Source organism: Lathamus discolor, chromosome 4 (assembly GCF_037157495.1).
Source record: "Lathamus discolor isolate bLatDis1 chromosome 4, bLatDis1.hap1, whole genome shotgun sequence".
Classification (NCBI taxonomy): Eukaryota; Metazoa; Chordata; class Aves; order Psittaciformes; family Psittacidae; genus Lathamus; species Lathamus discolor.
The window spans coordinates 124,001,959-124,020,002 of NC_088887.1; the positions used below are offsets into that span (position 1 = coordinate 124,001,959).

The window sequence follows — 18,044 nt, forward strand, 5'->3', positions numbered from 1 at the left end:
CACAGCTCAGCTGCCTATGTCAGTTTTATCTTCCCAAATTCTCACAGTAGATTCAAATGCAGAATGTGTCTTTGCTTGAAGATTGTCCTGCAGTTGGAGAAGCACTTGCAAAATGAGTTTTCAGGCTGGTCCCTATAAATCTGCCAGCATTTATTCACATTTTGAGCCTATCGGGACCCTTCTAGTGAAGCAGAAGAGCATCTTACATGGTTAAAGGACTCAGTTATGGCTCTGTTCAGGGGTTCAAAATAGCTGAGGGTATACAAGATGTTTTAAGCTGCTTGTCTGTACCTGCATGGCAGCATCTGCACCCCTAAGACATAAACCTGCAAGGTGCTAATTGCCTCCCTGGGGATTGCCTGGCGTTTAACATTCTCCGTGTGTCATGTTCTCCCCTTCCCTCATCCCAGTAATTGCTGCTTTCCCTGGCAAGGGAGAAGCTGGGGGAAATTAAGTTCAACATGTTTTGTTCATTTGGGGACATGTTATCATTTTCCGCCATATGTGAGTAAATCACTGCTTTCCCTCTCCCCTCACCCCCACTGCCCACATGAGACAGCAGCAAAGACATGGTGCTCCATGGGGAAAGAACATACCCGAAGAGGCTGCAGCACCATTCTGTGAAGCCTTTGAGATGAGAACGGGATCTGGCCACTATAGAAAAGGGAGTTCCCTGAAACCAGCATTCTTTGTTCTGCCATCGTATGGATCCACATAGAATCATAGAATAGTTAGGGTTGGAAAGGACCTTAAGATCTTCCAGTTCCAACCCCCCTGCCATGGGCAGGGACACCTCACACTAAACCATCCCACACAAGGCTCTGTCCAACCTGGCCTTGAACACTGCCAGGGATGAAGCATTCACAACCTCCCTGGGCAACCCATTCCAGTGCCTCACCACCCTAACAGGAAAGAATTTCCTCCTCATATCCAATCTAAACTTCCCCTGTTTAAGTTTTAACCCATCACCCCTTGTCCTGTCACTACAGTCCCTAATGAAGAGTCCCTCCCCAGCATCCCTATAGGCCCCCTTCAGACACTGGAAGCTGCTCTGAGGTCCCCACGCAGCTTCTCTTCTCCAGGCTGAACAGCCCCAACTTCCTCAGCCTGTCTCCATATGGGAGGTGCTCCAGTCCCCTGATCATCCTCGTGGCCTCCTCTGGACTTGTTCCAACAGTTCCACATCTTAAGAGCTGTGGCCTTTCCTCCCACTGTTGGAGAGTATTCTTATTCTTGCATGTTAAAGCAGACCCTTTCCCTTCTATACCACACACCCGATGGAAAGTTGTGGTGCTCTGATCCACCCACCCTGGCAGTGAGATACCTCCGTAAGCTGTCTGGCTACAAATTCAACCCATCAATGGCCAACAGCAACATAGAGTCCATCTGCAGTGAGTGCATTCCACTCCAAGGAACGGACTCCTTCCTTTTTAAACAAACTTGAGGTTTTCAATGAAGAAGGACATAAAATAATCTCTGACAATGGAGCAAATAGGACAGCCAAAAGAGAGCTGCTGGCTCAGCTCTTTTATTCCCTTAACCATGGAAACTCCTGTTGTAAGTCACTTTGTTTTTCCCAAGACCTTGGCAGCAGGTTCATGGTAGCATCAAGACCAGGCACTCCCCAGGACCAGCGTGACCAGAGAGGGATGTGCTGCTACCGCTTCTGGTGTGTTGACTAATGAGAACAGCCCAGCATCACCTCCGCAAGGTGTTGAGGTCTGGAGATGCTCACCCCAATGGTTTTAGTAATTCACTGGGGAAATTGCTTTGTAGGCAGCCATTTATCACATGGATGTTGTTGGCTCCGGGAGCTCTCATTGCAGAAGTATTGTTTGCCCTCTTCTGCTGAAGGTTGCCGGAGTGTTTGCAAGAGAAAGCTTCCTTTTCTGTGCTCTTGTGCACCTAGGAGGATCAGGGCATGGTGTTTAATTATCATTTAAGCTAAAGGAGCTCCCTAGGAAACACTGGAGAACTCAGAGATGGTGATGTGATTATGCTGTTGCTTTCCCAAAGCAAGCTAAGGGATTGAAGGAAGTATTATGGAGCATGAGTCTGGGGTTAAATTTAGTCTCTCGTATATTATAGAGGGATGTCAAATACACTGTGAACTGGGGATTTAGATTTTCCCTGTCTGAATCCTGTGCTGATCACAAACCTTGTCAAACGCTCTGAGGGGCAAAAGCCTTTTGCAGGAGCTTTTCAGACCCTGTTCCAGGTTAAGGGCTCAGGGATGCAGCACCTTATTTAGCTGCTCACCGTAACACATGGTTATTGGGCTGAAGCCTGCGGCCCTTTCAGTTCTTCTGCAGAAAATTCCCTTCTGTTCGAGACATGCCATTGAGCAAGGATGAGTTCCATGTTTGAGAAAACAAATCATTAAAAGCTCACGAAAAGGAAGATTGGTTCCAACTAGTCCTGCAGAAATCACTTGCCAGAGCATGGGGAGAGTGGGATGACTTAGGGCACCAGTAATGGAATACAGGGATTTGGACTGAGTTTAAGAGCCATCCGGGGACCTGTTCTTTGGTCCTTCCAGCACAGAGAACGGCACTGCTCCTGGCACACAGGTCAGGGGGCCACTTTCAGCCTGGATGTCAATCCCAGCCCTGGAAGAGCTATTTCCAGCTCTCTTGGCAGAGACCAGGAGCAGAAGAAGCTGCAGCTGCTGGGCTGGAGCTGCTCTGCGAAGAGGTGGAAGGCAGAGATGCTGTTCCTTCCTGCTTTGATTTTTTTGCAAGCGATTGCCACTTCTGTTTCCCTATTTATGGCAGCAAGAGCCTACGAGAGACCAAAATGCTCTTAGTTCTATGTGTGCATCTGTACTTAAAGCCTCGATAGCTTTGTAGTTATTTTCCAGCTCGCCTGTTACAGCGGGCTGTTGGCTGATTCCTTCTTCCATCACAAATGTACATTCTATTTTACACATATTTAATTAGAACATTATCTGTTTTCCACAACGCTTCTTCCCTCGACTCATACCTGCCTTTTACCATTGTTCTTCATTAATTGAAAATCACTGTTGCACTTCCCTCCTCTTACATCATCCTTATAATTACATCACGGGCACTGATTCCCCAGCTCCTGAGGTGCCTTCTTTTGAATTCCAATGTTGTGGTGTCTCTAAGCTTCAGCACAAGCACAGAATCATAGAATCATAGAGCAGTTAGGGTTGGAAAGGACCCACACAGCACAAAAGCACTGCAGTGGTCCTGCCTCTCCCTCTCCTGTTCCTCCAGGGCCGAGGAACCCCTTCTGTATTCTGCCCCATCCTTTCTCTTGCTGTCTAGCACTCAGATACTCCCTCATCCCTTCAAAATATAGTGGGAATTCAATCATACACCCTAAAGCCATGGCCAAGATCAAAGCCAGACGAGGGCTGAGAACAGTGCTCAGGTCAGGAGTGTTGGCTTTATCCAGAGGGGCATAAGGCAGTGTTATAACTTGGTCTGAAGACCCTGCAGCAGGCAGCAAACTCTGGTTTATTGCCTGCAGCTAAAGGGCTGCAAAGGGAGTTTAAAATTCATCCAGGAAGAGTCTGTACCTTTCTAGAGAAGAGGGGTTCAGCAAACGAAAGAGGTTTAAAAGTGGTGGGACGGCAAAAGAGCTTCCTTCGTTGGCAAGCTCATACTGGGAATGTGGGGTTTTCATCCTTGCTCAGTGCTTTGCTGCTGTGACAACGTGCCTTTGTGAATCTTCTTGCACACAAGTTGTATTATCAGCTTCTTTTTCTGTTGCTCTGCGCTACAATCCCTGAATGAGGATGTATTCCTGCTCCTAGCTTTGAAGTAGATACCTTTGATCTTTGGAAATGCAGAAGCAGTGGAGGTAACAGGAGTGTAATTATGCAGCAGCGAATAACCCCAGGACAATGAAACTAAAGCTGCAGCTCTCACGCAAAACCTCCTGCTCTGTGTAACATCTACAGTGGTCGAAGCCTCCATACTTCATCTCAGGGGAAAGGCTCAACCTCCAGTGCTTGCAGTATATTCTCTGAGTATATAGACTCAGAGAAAAACTCTGATTTCTCCTGTGTTGACACAACATCCATCTTCTTTCTACAAGCGTTATTTTTGATGTGCATGGCAGCAAGACTGTATAACCTAGGTTTGAGAAGCAGAGTACCTCGCAAATATTCCTTGCAACAAGTTGTCACTCTATCTTCTGTAGGTCTGTAATCACACCTGCTGTAGCAATTCTAAGCCTAGGTTTGGGATATGAGCAATATTCCTTCACCATGGTGATGGTTCAGAATTGTCCTGGTTTTCTGCCTCTCTCCTCACTGAAGTCAACAGAAGCAATATACGATTACAAACGGATACTCTCCAGTATGGTCTAAAGAGGTATTTGGTGAAGGAAAGGGTGGTCTTTGTAGCTTGAATTCTTTCCAGCTTCCTAATTCTCCCTCTTTATCCTGTAGGTTCACAACAGAAACCTGCTGTCCCTCGACTTTGACCGTGTGACAAGGACAGAGAAGATCTATGATGACCACCGCAAGTTCACCCTCCGCATCCTCTATGACCAGGCAGGGAGGCCCAGCCTCTGGTCACCCAGCAGCAGACTGAATGGGGTCAATGTCACCTACTCCCCAGGAGGACACATTGCAGGGATTCAGAGGGGCACAATGTCAGAAAGGATGGAGTATGATCAGTCTGGCAGGATTACATCCAGGATCTTTGCTGATGGCAAATCATGGAGCTACACTTACTTGGAGAAGGTTAGAATCCTCTTATCAATTAGAGGTGGTGTGTTTGGTGCAAATGGGCTTTACTCCTTTGACTTTAGTAGAGCAGTTCTCCTTCACATCAGCTGATTTATGGTCCTATGGTCCTATGTTCTTCTGCCTTCTCTAAGGTGCACATACTAACTTTGATGCCAGACCACCAAAGAGCAGTTGAAAACAGCCTGAGAAGTTTCTTCCCAGACACACTGAGTGCTTGTCTTAATGCTGTGAAGCTTTGGCATTGGAATTTTTAAGCACGACATTCCTTTGTTGAGCCAGCTGCAATATAAAATATCTCCAGCTGAAGTTAGAAGAGTGAACAGTAGGAATTTCCAATAGGATTTTCCATGTGGAAACAACCCATACAATCTGACACGCTGCCTTCTTCAAGGGGCCCATTCCTGCTCTGTAGGAAATACATGTAATGAAGTATGAGGCATGAATCCAGTCAGATTGTTGTAGCACACTGCAGCATTGTCTGTGGTCTGCACTCAGTACGTTGGCATGGGACTCCAATCCTTCTGGGCATTACCACTCATCGTTATACTGCCCAGTGTTCTATAGATCCATATGCAGCATACCTGAGGCTGGAATGTTCTATTCCTGAGGTTTGCATAGAGCCTATGCCTACAACAGTTTAAGGAAACTACAGTAACATAACTTTTAAAAAGGAGAAAGTATTGACTTGCTCCTTGTATTATACAATCCATGTGGATTGTTTGTTATATGCAAAAAAAAGTCCCAGAACAAATAAGCAGTCAGGCAGAAGTTTGGAGTAAGAGAGTAGTAGAAGATATGGCGATACAGTGAATTAATTAGGCATTGGAAGGTGTCAGGGGATGCTTTCTCAAGCACTGTTTAAGTAGCTCTACCAATTGTATTTATTTAGTGTGTAAAAGCTATTGGCACAAGGAATTTGGGTAGAGGCAGCTAGCTGCAGGGTATTGATTGAAACAGCTGAGCATTCTGAACTTAGACCTTCCTCTGTGCATTCTTTCTGTGACCCACTCTACTTGGGGGTGCTTGATGTGCTGTGCACGCCTCTCACCATTTAACCCTGTGGGGGCAGAGGTTTATGTCACTCGCCCTACTCTTTGGATTGGAGAATTTTGCATGTTTTGTGAGAGTTTAGCAGCATTTTGACTGAAAACCAGGAATATAACCTATGCTTTTCTCCCTCCCATCCAGTCCATGGTGTTGCTCCTTCACAGCCAGAGACAGTACATCTTTGAGTTTGATAAGAACGACCGGTTGTCATCGGTGACCATGCCCAACGTTGCTCGTCAGACTTTAGAAACCATTCGTTCCATTGGTTACTACAGGAACATCTACAGGCCACCAGAAGGCAACGCCTCGGTCATTCAGGATTTCACAGAGGATGAGCAGCTCCTCCACACTTTGTACTTGGGCACGGGGAGACGGGTCATCTACAAGTATGGCAAGTTGTCCAAGTTAGCCGAGATGCTCTACGACACCACGAAGATCAGTTTCACTTATGATGAAACTGCTGGCATGTTGAAGACCATAAACTTGCAGAATGAAGGGTTCACCTGTACAATCAGATACAGGCAGATAGGACCCCTCATTGATCGGCAGATCTTCCGCTTCACTGAGGAAGGCATGGTGAATGCACGCTTTGACTACAACTATGACAACAGCTTTCGGGTGACCAGCATGCAAGCAGTCATCAACGAGACACCTTTACCCATTGATCTCTACAGGTATGATGATGTCTCAGGCAAAACTGAGCAGTTCGGTAAATTTGGAGTCATCTACTACGATATCAACCAGATTATCACCACTGCTGTCATGACCCACACTAAACATTTTGATGCCTATGGCAGGATGAAGGAGGTCCAGTATGAGATATTCCGGTCTCTCATGTACTGGATGACTGTGCAGTATGACAACATGGGGAGAGTGGTTAAGAAAGAGCTGAAGGTTGGACCTTATGCCAACACAACAAGGTACTCATATGAATACGATGCTGATGGCCAGTTGCAGACAGTGTCTATCAATGACAAACCCCTCTGGCGTTACAGCTATGACCTAAATGGAAATCTCCATTTGTTGAGTCCAGGGAATAGTGCCCGACTTACACCGCTCAGGTACGACCTCAGGGATAGGATTACTAGACTTGGGGATGTGCAGTACAAAATGGATGAAGATGGCTTCCTGAAGCAAAGGGGCAATGATGTTTTTGAGTACAATTCAGCTGGCCTGCTCATCAAAGCCTACAATAAAGCCAGTGGATGGAGTGTGAAATACCGCTATGATGGCCTAGGAAGGAGAGTGTCTAGCAAAACCAGCCATGGCCATCACTTGCAGTTCTTCTACGCAGACCTGACCAACCCAACCAAGGTCACCCACTTATACAACCACTCGAGCTCCGAGATCACCTCCCTCTACTATGACCTCCAAGGCCACCTCTTTGCAATGGAGCTCAGCAGCGGTGATGAATTCTACATAGCTTGTGATAACATTGGCACTCCTTTGGCTGTCTTCAGTGGGACTGGCTTAATGATTAAGCAGATACTGTACACAGCATATGGGGAGATCTATATGGACACCAATCCCAACTTCCAGATCATCATTGGCTACCATGGAGGGCTGTATGACCCACTCACAAAGCTTATCCACATGGGGCGGAGAGACTATGATGTGCTAGCGGGTCGCTGGACAAGTCCAGACCATGATATGTGGAAGCATCTGAGTAGCAATAACATAATGCCTTTCAACCTGTATATGTTCAAAAACAACAATCCCATTAGCAACTCTCAGGATATCAAATGCTACATGACAGGTAAGACATTTAAATTCATCAATGTATTCTAGACCTTGCTGTGGTTTAACCCCTGCCAGCAGCTAAGCCCTACAGTGCTGCTTCCTCACTCCCCTCAGTGGGATGGGGGAGAGAACTGAAAGAGTAAAAGTGAGAAAACTCATGGGTTGGGATAAAGACAGTTTAATAAGCAAAGCAAGAGCCACATAAGGAGCTCCTTGTGCCCACCCCAGCCCACTCACTGGTGGAGCAAAAAGACCTTGACTTTGTGTAAGAACTGCTCAGCAATAGTGAAAACATCCCTGTATGATCAACGCCGTTCCAGCACAAACCCAAAACATAGCCCCATACTAGCTACCGTGAAGAAAATTAACTCTGTCCTGGCCCAAACCAACACAATAGGTTTCTTCCCTCTTAGTATCCTGATCACCACAAGGTTTTCCAATGTTTAATATAATGGACACAAGCTTTTCTTTGCCGGTTGACGCCTATGTCCAGAGTATGTTGAATTCATTAGCATAGATGGAGATGCTAATTCCCAAACTCATTTCCTTTCCTTTTGTTTGGTGTTCTCTTTATTTTGCTTCCAGATTTTCATTCCCTCAGATATCCCAAGTTTAGCTACCACTTAATGTGCTGATAACCTTTCACTTTGTAGAGGGGCAGCTCTTGTTTGCAGTTTTGGCTAGAGATTTATTTGTAACTAAACAAATGACATGCAGATTTGCTTTAGGAGAACGACAGCAGCGACTTAAACCTTTTATTACAGTCAGCCTACACTAACCATGTAGTTAGTCAAAGTTAATCTGCCCCACAGATTTAACAGTTTCTACTAAAAGTCAATAAATGCAGGTGGGTTAGACTCAAAAGCCACGTTTTAGGCCATACCTACCCCACAGCTTGACATAACTTCTGAACTGCTTACTCAGGACTTCATTAAAGGACAATAACATGAGCTCTTGGGGGGGGGGGGTGTTTATACAGAAAATCATTCTGTAAATTAAATGTCCTTTGTACATTCATAGCATCCTAGAATAGTAATATCATTTAGGTTGGAAAAGACCTTTAAAATCGTCGAGTCCAACCATTAACCCAGCACTGCTAAGGCCACCACTAAACCATATCCCTGAGTGCCACATCTACATGTCTTTTGAGTACTTCCAGGGATGGTGACTCCACCACTTCCCTGGGCAGCCTGTTCCTGTGCTTGACAACCCTTTCTAATCTCCAGTCTAAACGTGCCCTGGTGCAGCTTGAGGCCATTTCCTCCTGTCTTACTGCCCGTTACATGGGAGAAGAGACCAACCCCCACCTCACTATAACCTCCTTTCAGGTAGTTGTAGAGGGTGATAAGGTCTCCCCTGAACCTCCTTTTCTCCAGGCTAAATAACCCCAGTTCCCTCTTCACAGAATTTATGCCCCAGGCCCTTCACAAGGGACGTTGTTCTTCTTTGAATATGCTACCTGTGCCAGGGCCTCACCACCCTCACAGTGAAGAACTTCTTCCTTATATCCAATCTAAGTTTCCCCTGCGTAAGTTTGAACCCATCACCCCTTGTCCTGTCACTACAGTCCCTAATGAAGGGTCCATTCCCAGCCTCCCTATAGGCCCCCTTCAGGTACTGGAAGCTGCTCTGAGGTCCCCACGCAGCCTTCTCTTCTCCGGGCTGAACAGCCCCAACTTCCTCAGCCTGTCTTCATACGGGAGGTGCTCCAGTCCCTGATCATCCTCGTGGCCTCCTCTGGACTTGTTCCAGCAGTTCCATGTCCTTTTTATGTTGAGGACACCAGAACTAGTTGTTAACAGTTCCTTCAGGACATATTAACAGAGTTTTGTTTTCCTGCTCAAGTTAAGACAAGATGAAATTTCCAGGCCTGTCTTGGTACAGGTGAGCAGGTTCCCACCCAGCTCTGATGATAAAATCAAGATGTTTAAACCCAATACTTTAATATTTTATATGCACTGAATAACTTTTTCCATGGCCTTAAAAGTTCCATTTTCGTTCTTTCAAGAGTACAGAGCTCAAATGCACTTTTTAAGTCTCTCCACTCCCAGTGCATGGAAGAAGCAGGTGACCAGATGGGATGAGTGCTCTGATGCAAAGCTGCTGCTCTGGCATTTCTTCCTGCTGAAGCTTTCAGGCATCTTATGGGCAGGACCCATGACGAGAGTGTCCTTGTCATCACAACCAAATGTGCCCAGGGAACCACTTTCTGACCCTCCATCCCCATCCTGATCCTTATGTCCTTATGGGAGCTCAGCACCCAGGACAAAGGCAAACAGCACGTGCTTTGGTCTCCAGTGATGAGGTTTCTGAGCTCATAAGTACAAATTGGAGGCACATGTAGAGGGGAGAGCAGAGAAGCAGGTATTTATGTTTTGAGAGGCCCATTGTTAAACATGAGTATTTTAGTGATTGTACACTTCATGGCACAGAGCTTTGCTGCCAGCTTCAGCAATCCTGATGGATTGAACTGACATTTCCATTACATGTGTCTGCATTAAGCACTCTTTTTTCTTTGCCCTCAAATGAATTTGCTGTGAAATGTGTTGGCAGGGTTACTGTAGCTGAAGAAAAAAAGCCCCTCAGTGATGTGAAATGCACTTTTCTGTCAAAAAACTTGTCACTGCCTCTTGGCAAATTAATATTTTCCCCTCTGGTTTCTCAGCTCCACACCTTCCTCCCTTGTTTTGGGATCGCTTCTTTTTCTGTGTGTGTGTTCTGGGTAGTCCAACACCTCTTCCCAAAAAGAACAAGCTCCTGTTTGCAAATGTTTTGAAAGTCAGTTTGGTATCAAAAGAAAAAAGGCCTGTCTTGAATCTTTCAGACACGTTACATGGGTTTTGGCTGTTCAGCATCCCTGCTCTGTGGTCTTTTTAACAGTTGTGAAGTGCTTGGGAAATGGTTCCTGCACCAACGCCAGCCTGCACTGGTTTACTTTGTTCTCCTGAGCACCAGGTCTACAATATGTACATCAAAGGTCTTCATTTGAGGAAGAAGTTCTTTACTGTGAGGGTGCTGAGGCACTGGAATGGGTCGCCCAGGGAAGTTGTGAGTGCTCCATCCCTGACAGTGCCCAAGGCCAGGCTGGACAGAGCCTTGGGTGGCATGGTTTAGTGTGAGGTGTCCCTGCCCACGGCAGGGGGGTTGGAACTGGATGATCTTGAGGTCCTCTCCAGCCCTAACTATTCTGTGATTCCGTGATTCTCTTTCAGATGAGAAGGATTTGGAAGCCGGCTGGCTTAGCACTAAGCAAGGAAAAACAATCAAATGAGCCTTTTAATTTCTTTCCCTCCCCCCTCAACCTCTCTGTTTCCAGAAGACACTCCAGAAACAATCTGTACATTGAGTGAACAGAAGTGTTTTTATTACAGAAATCCTTCCCCTTCCACATGGATTGTCACAAGGGCTTCTTGGACATCTGCCCAATGGCAATGTTTTGGCCTGGAAGAAAACAAGCAACAGATAGAGTGTTTGTTTGGCTCCTGGTTCTCCAGTCATCTGGAGGCGCCTTATTTGCCACTCTCATCCATAATGTCCTTTCTTGACCAGCTCTTCAACACACTCATTTAGGCTCCTGGGCAATAGAGAAGAAATATTAAAAGATGCATGTTTGGTTATTTAAATTGATCCCTTCTTCAGATTAACAACATTTATTTTGTTTAGCAAAATGAAAATCGAGCCTCTTGCACGTCCAGCACCAGCACAATCCCAGTTACATCCTAATACTTAAGATCCCATGGAGCAGATATTGGTTGAACTTTACCGTCATAGGTTTGGCTTGGTTTGAAAGGGACCTTAAATCTCATCCAGTTCCAACCCCCTGCCACGGGCAGGGGCACCTTCCACTAGAGCAGCTTGCTCCAAGCCCCATCCAACCTGGCCTTGGACACTGCCAGGGATGGGGCATATACACTGATTGTCACTGTAATGCACCTTGCAGGTAGTGTGGAGGCTGATTTTAAATGTAAAAGATAACGTGACTTTAGAGTTTTAATACTCAGACTACACCTTCTTATGAAAAATGCCAAGAAACTCAGGACTGAGGTGGAAAAGCCATGATAAAAAACAGAGGATATGTCCATGAGCACCTGCTAAATGACTGTGATGTTTGTCATGGATGTCCTACCGTTCTGGCTCACAGATCTCTAAACTTAGTCTTCAGCCTGCAGGCCCTTTGAAAGTCATCAGAAGAAGAATATTGTGTCTGAGGTGACTGTAGGACTGCACAACACTTCCCATTCAGTTGGAGCATCTCAGCCTCCATTACTGTGGTGGTGTTCCTGTGCTTGTCCTGCGTACCTTAGAGCAGTGGCAGGTCCCTGCTGCTGAAGGTTAGATGTGGCATTGGCTTTGATTTGGGCCATTTGATCACTGCCAACATTTGGAAAACACAGAATTGGACTGTGATTGGATGTGGAAAGCCTAGCTTTGACACATGGTTCTTTCAAAGACCATTAAGGTTTGTGCTCCTCACACTAAAGAGACACTCATCTTTTTGGCCGGTCCTGCTACAGTGCCATCAACACAGGGCCCTGCTCTGTGCCTTCTCCTGGGCAATCCTGCTGGAGAGATCAGATAATCTATTTATGCTTCTCTTCCCTTCCAGATGTCAACAGTTGGCTGCTCACCTTCGGGTTCCAGCTACACAACGTCATCCCCGGCTACCCCAAACCAGACATGGATGCGATGGAGCCATCCTATGAGTTAATCCACACACAGATGAAAACCCAGGAATGGGACAATAGCAAGGTGATCCATGCAACTCCATACTGTACTTCACACCCTTATCAGCAAACTATACAGTTGCAGTCTTTATTATAAACCCTCTATCAGCATGTGCTCCCAGGTGAACTGGGAGATTAAAAGTGCCTCAGTCCCCATTACAGCAATGAAATCTGACTGAATAATCACATTTTATGAGCCTTATTGTCGTGGTGGGTTTTGCTGTGATGTTTTCTGGTGGCTGCTCAATTGAATGGTGTGTTCCTGTTTCTTCCTCCCACCAGAGGCCCTGTTCTCACATATCGCAGGCTCAGTTCAAATGCCTTTGCACCAAGGATGCTTGGAAGTTTAAAAAAAGCAAATCTTGATACAGAAATAGTTTCTATGGAATATTTTTGCTAGGAATTTATTCACTCTGGTTTAAAATGTCTTAAACAAGTCGCAGTACTTGCCTAGGAAACTGTTCTGCATTGCAGTGGGTCTCACCAGAGAGAAGTTTTAGCTGAGAGTTAACTTTCATGTTACCTGATGGGGTTTAATCCCAGGTCGTCGTGTCCCACATTTAAGAACAGGCCTTCATCAGAAGCCACTTCGGTAGAGGCTTGCACAAAATTCTATGATGAAATTGGCAAGAATGAAAGCTTTCATAGTCCAGTCATTTCCCCCTCTCTTCCTGTTGGGAATTACTTAGCTGAAAAATGGAGGCAGCGTTGTTAAATGTCTGCACACTGGGTCAGGATCCGAGAGCCCTGGGTTACTCCCTGCCCTACTGCTTATGGGTTGTATGACCTTGCAAAAGTCAGTTACTTCTCAGGACACTCTTTAATCTCCTAGCCTGGTTTATTCTGGGGTTGCCGTCCTGTGTTTGGTCTGGATCCTTGTTAGACTGAATTCCTGCTTGCTGTGTATTCAAGCATCACGAGAGCAGCGAGGCACCATCGTGCTTGGGGAGATCAGGATGTAACATTTAATATATAACATAATAAAATGATAACAGTAGGAAGTGGAAGTGATTCCGGCTGTTCTCCTAGCCTCTTAGTCCATGAGTTCACTGAAATCTCACTGTCCTGCAGCAGATTCTTGAGGTCTTGTACACATATTACACCAGGAGGGTAAAATACAGCGTCACATTTCCCGAACCACAAAAGGTACCGCTCAGAGGTATGAACAAGATACTGTGCATTAATAGAATAGTCATGTGTCAGCCCATCATTGGTGCTCAGCCTTATAGCTATGGTGAGGACAAGCTAGAATGTACCAGCTTCAACTTCAACAAGAGATTTATATTAAGCCATATCACTTTATAATAGAGGGGGACAAAAAGAACTGTGCCTTTTGCTACAGTGGCTGAGTCGATGCTTGAAAACGCCGCAAGAACTCGGTCGCGTTTTGGAGCTCAGGGACTCCTCTTTTGCTTCTCACTTCTTTAGATTAAACAATAAAACGCTAATAGAGATTATTTCTGTAATGAGAAATAGCCTGAGGATTTTTCCTCCTCTCTGATGTGACACAGGCTCCCCAGGCAAAGCTGTACAGGAGAAAGCAAAGAGGGAAAGCTCATTCAAAGCCCGCACAAAAGATTACCTCTGAATCGTTATGTGCAGTAGATAATAACTCTCATAGAGCTGCTATAGAAATTATTATTGGTGTTGCTGTCATTATTGTTATATCATTATTCTATCATTAGTTGTTTATTATTATTATTATTAGACTTACTGAATAGCCAAGTAACTTGACAGCTTGAGATGAAGACTGACGCTTGCTCATGCAAGCAGCTGAGCTGGGAATAAAACCAAGGATCCCCCTCCTTCTTCCATCCATCCATTTTAGATGAATCTGCCTGAATGAGCAATAAGAAAGAAAGGAACTCTCCATGTCCCTTTCAGGTTTTTAAAGCAAAAACCTGCAGTGAGGACCATGCAGGGACCTGCTTGCTAAAAGAGGGCTTTACACAGCCGTGGGGCTTCCAGATGAGTCACTTTTACAGTCAAGTGTTGAAAGTGGATTTTAACCATTTCAGGCTGTTTCATATCTTTCCCCTGTGTTATGACAGCAGCAAAACATGAGCATTTCTATTGTAGTCTACACTTGCAGGATCATGCTGTGATAGCAAGTGGCTCTCAAATGTGATAGAGCAGGATCCCCTTCCTTTCTGGCACACCCAGCATATCATAGCATATATTTGCATCAAATAACCCCATTCACAATATGATACCTGAAAACATGATCTGTTTGTTCCTGAGCCTGTCTCTGCAGCTGACACTGATGTTTCACAGGAAGTTCTGTTCACTCCCAGCCCTTCTAGCTATATATACACACTTCCATATGCGATCCAGCCCTCCTTCCTGCTGGTTCTCTCTGTATTCATGGATGAAGCATGTGGAAGAAAATAGAAACTTTTGCAAATTCAGAATTAAAGGTAAATGGGAGCACAGGGAATGTTTTTAGATAATATTAATGTTATATATAAATATATATTATTATATATTATATATTATATAATATATAAATGCTATAATATTAAGAATATTTAAGTAAATATTAGTAATATTTAGAAATATTAATAATATTTTTAGACTGATCAAAGTGTGAAATGATCTTCCAGAGCATATGGAGTAAGCTCCAGATCTTTTGTCATTTAAAAGTAGCCTGCGCAAGGCACAGAACAATGCCCATCCTTGCAATCGGGGATATTCACTAAATGATGCACCACAGCTTTCTCATCTCCATGTCTTCCAATCCCAGGTTTCTCTGGGTCACGTACCCAGATAAACCATAGTTAATTTGAGCTACTCCACTGGCTTCGCTGATCTGTAGCCCGGCAGATTAAGTCAGTTCTTTTATCAGAGAGGAATGTATAACAGGAGCACAGCAGCAAAGCAACTAACTCCACATAAATGGCTGTGTTGTTTCTCTTCAGAGTGCGTAGCCAGAGGGCCCTGGCATCTCCATCCAAAACATTGCTGGTTCTTGCCTTCCAGGGCTGGAAGATGGGAGGGATAATTCTGACTTCGAGCATGCACCAGCTCAGAAAGAGGCAGCGTGTCATAAACCCTGCTCTAACCCCCTGCAGCTCTGCAGTGACATTTAAAATCCAATACTCTGTTGGGCAGCACTTTCCCCCCCGCCCTCTTCCCTGTGACCATAAGGCTGTCACTAAATTGTTTGTTGAACAAGTTCAGTGTTATTGGCACCAGGGGACTCTGGGTGACCTCTGGCTTATTGTGGAGCTGATGTACCTGAATCCAATTTCTCTTCTTCTTCTTTTTCCCTCTTTATTTTCCCCCTTCTCTTTTGTCTTGTTGAACTGACAGGTAATTGCTTGAGCGAGAACAACTCTATTTGCAGGGAGGAGTGTTTTGGAGCCGGAGCTTATATTGTTAACTACATCGTATTATTAACTACCCTTCTCTCTATCTCATGAGTACTGTGCCTCCAGGAAGGCTTCTGTTTTCTGCAGTGCTCATTCCAGGCTGTACAGCTTTTGGTATCCCTTATGGAACAGCATTTTGGAGCTCTGGGATGCTCAGCCAGGGAGTGAGCTTCAGGGCTGTGCTTTCTGGCAGAGCTTCTCCCAAGGACAAGCTGTTTGAGGGGCTGGCTCTGCCAGTGTTCATCATTCAGAGTGGGCATCCTGACGTTAAGGGTGCTTTGTCCTGGTATTGGGCCATCACACTGTGTGCACCTCTGTCCATCAGCTCCTAGTTGTGTTATGCAAAAGCAGTGGCCAGTTTTTACTGGATCTCAGACAAGGAAGGGAGTCTCAAAGACATTAACTCTTGAAGCTTCATGAAAATAGATGAGCAAGAAAAGAAGGCAAATCCTCTTATTTCCCCATAGACAGAAACCCGCTTGATGAGCTCAACTTCATTATCCCCTTGCAGCTGTGTACACTGGAGAGATGGAGAAGAGACCTGTCCCCTAAGCCCAAGAGTGTTTCATTCATTGCTAATCAAGCAGCATCTGCAGCACTGGGCTTGCTGGCCAGTTGCTCACTGCCATTGTCCTACTTCGTGGTTGGCAGGTTTCTAAGCAAGCCCATTGCCCCTCAGCACGTAGTGCAGCCGTGCTGATGGATGGGTGCTTGATAGGTTGCTGTGATTGATCCCCATCTGAATGGGGACTCGTCATCATAGAATCAGCTAGGTTGGAATAGACCTTTAAGATCACCAAGTCCAACCTTCACTCTCTTCAGGTGATGGCCAGGTTGAATGAAGCAAAGAAGCTGATTTCCAAAGAGTGATTTTGTTAACAGAAAGGTTGGGATAAATAGGAAGGAGTTTATTTCAGAGAAATCATAACTTCTAAGTCTTTTAAAGAAGTGGCTTTCTGTGTTGGAAGCCATATGGCGGCAAGAGAAACACCTAACTGTGTATAACGGCACAAGGATGTAGAGTAACTTGGAAACATGTTCACTTACTTCACATCTTGGATCCTTGATGGGAAATTAAAGCTTTCAGTCTCACACTGGAAGGCGGTATTTAAAAACAACAGATGATGCTATCTGGCTATGGTATTTCAAATCCTCAAGAGGTGCTGGCAAAATGCAAGAGGCTATTCAGAGATCTCTGTGATGTGCTGTTCTCTTGAGCTCCACGCAGCAGCGAACAAATCATGAAGGTCGTTCTCTTCTCTCCAATGGGTTGTTAGTAGATAAAGTGAAATGTCACCTAAGGACATCTGATTAAAAAAAAGGCTGTGAGGAAAAACAAACCCAGCATATTTGTCACTCACATCTAGCAACAAACATTGAAATGACTGTGAGTTCCCTGCTTCCTGCCCTAAAACTGGTTTTATAGATACCTTGCTAAAAGCAGCAGCATTATTTTAGAGTACCACATGCCATTGCAGCATTTTCTGTTCCTTTTTGTTGCCAGTTCGTTAAAATGAGTTCTAAAATGAAACAGAAATGGTAATTTCCAAGTCAGGGACATGCTGCCTCTTTGAACTACATGTAGTCTGTTTGCCTCCGCCCCCTTTCTATTCACAGCAGAGCACACAAGCTAGCTGTACACTGGTGTGCCTCGATTTATTGGGTTTATTGTTTCAGATGGATGTGTTTGCTTTTCCTTTTAAAAGGTGATGTTCCCAGATATACTTTTTTATCAAAGCAATGCAGTGAAAAAGTCATTTCAAAGTCATCCTGGGCTCATTTTCAAGGTAATAGAGATGTGGTTAGTTATTGTAATAGTTAAGTGATGATGATGTTCAGCATTACAGCTTTGCACGTGTCTGATTTCTTACTTCCCAATATGACACAAGATGGGGAGAGCCCAGAAGGCCTGTAACCAGTCCCCAGTGGAAAACCCTTTGAGTGTGATTTTGTTCTTGATTAAGATACCTAAGTTTAGGTCTCTGCCTGTGAACTTGGTATCCAAGCTCTCATTACAGCCAGCAGAGATCTACAATGAACTCAGCTGCTGATGCCATTTGAGATCATAGAATCATAGAAACATAGAATGGTTTGGGTTGGAAGGGACCTTAAAGATCCAAATTCCCTGCTACAGGCAAGGACACCTTTCATTAGACCAGGTTGCTCAAAGCCCTGTCCAGCAACCTAGAGTTTCCTCATATCTATCCTCATATCCATATCCTCATATCATATTCCTGTACTTCCCCATATCTACAGCAGGGATTACCTACACTCTTCCAGCAGCAGTTGGTGGCCAAGCAGGGCTCCCCATAGTGTTAAAAGTGATGTTCAACACCACCCATTTAGGTGACTTGTCAGTGAAGCCCAAAGGACTGTTCAGATTATCAGCTGTTAAGAGTTACAAACAAATGCAAGACTTAGACATGTAGATGTCTATAT

The 18,044-nt window shown here is 45.0% G+C and overlaps 1 protein-coding gene across 5 annotated transcripts in view; it reads left to right on the forward strand.

Moving 5' to 3' along the window:
* Window positions 1-18,044, forward strand: part of TENM4 (teneurin transmembrane protein 4) — a 772,055-nt gene that overhangs the window by 750,547 nt on the left and 3,464 nt on the right. For all 5 annotated transcript variants that reach the window (XM_065678851.1, XM_065678850.1, XM_065678853.1 and 2 more), the window contains 3 exons: window positions 4,421-4,717; window positions 5,912-7,526; window positions 12,117-12,259. In XM_065678851.1, the coding sequence (XP_065534923.1) occupies window positions 4,421-4,717; window positions 5,912-7,526; window positions 12,117-12,259 (2,055 nt within the window). The remainder of the gene's footprint in view (window positions 1-4,420; window positions 4,718-5,911; window positions 7,527-12,116; window positions 12,260-18,044) is intronic.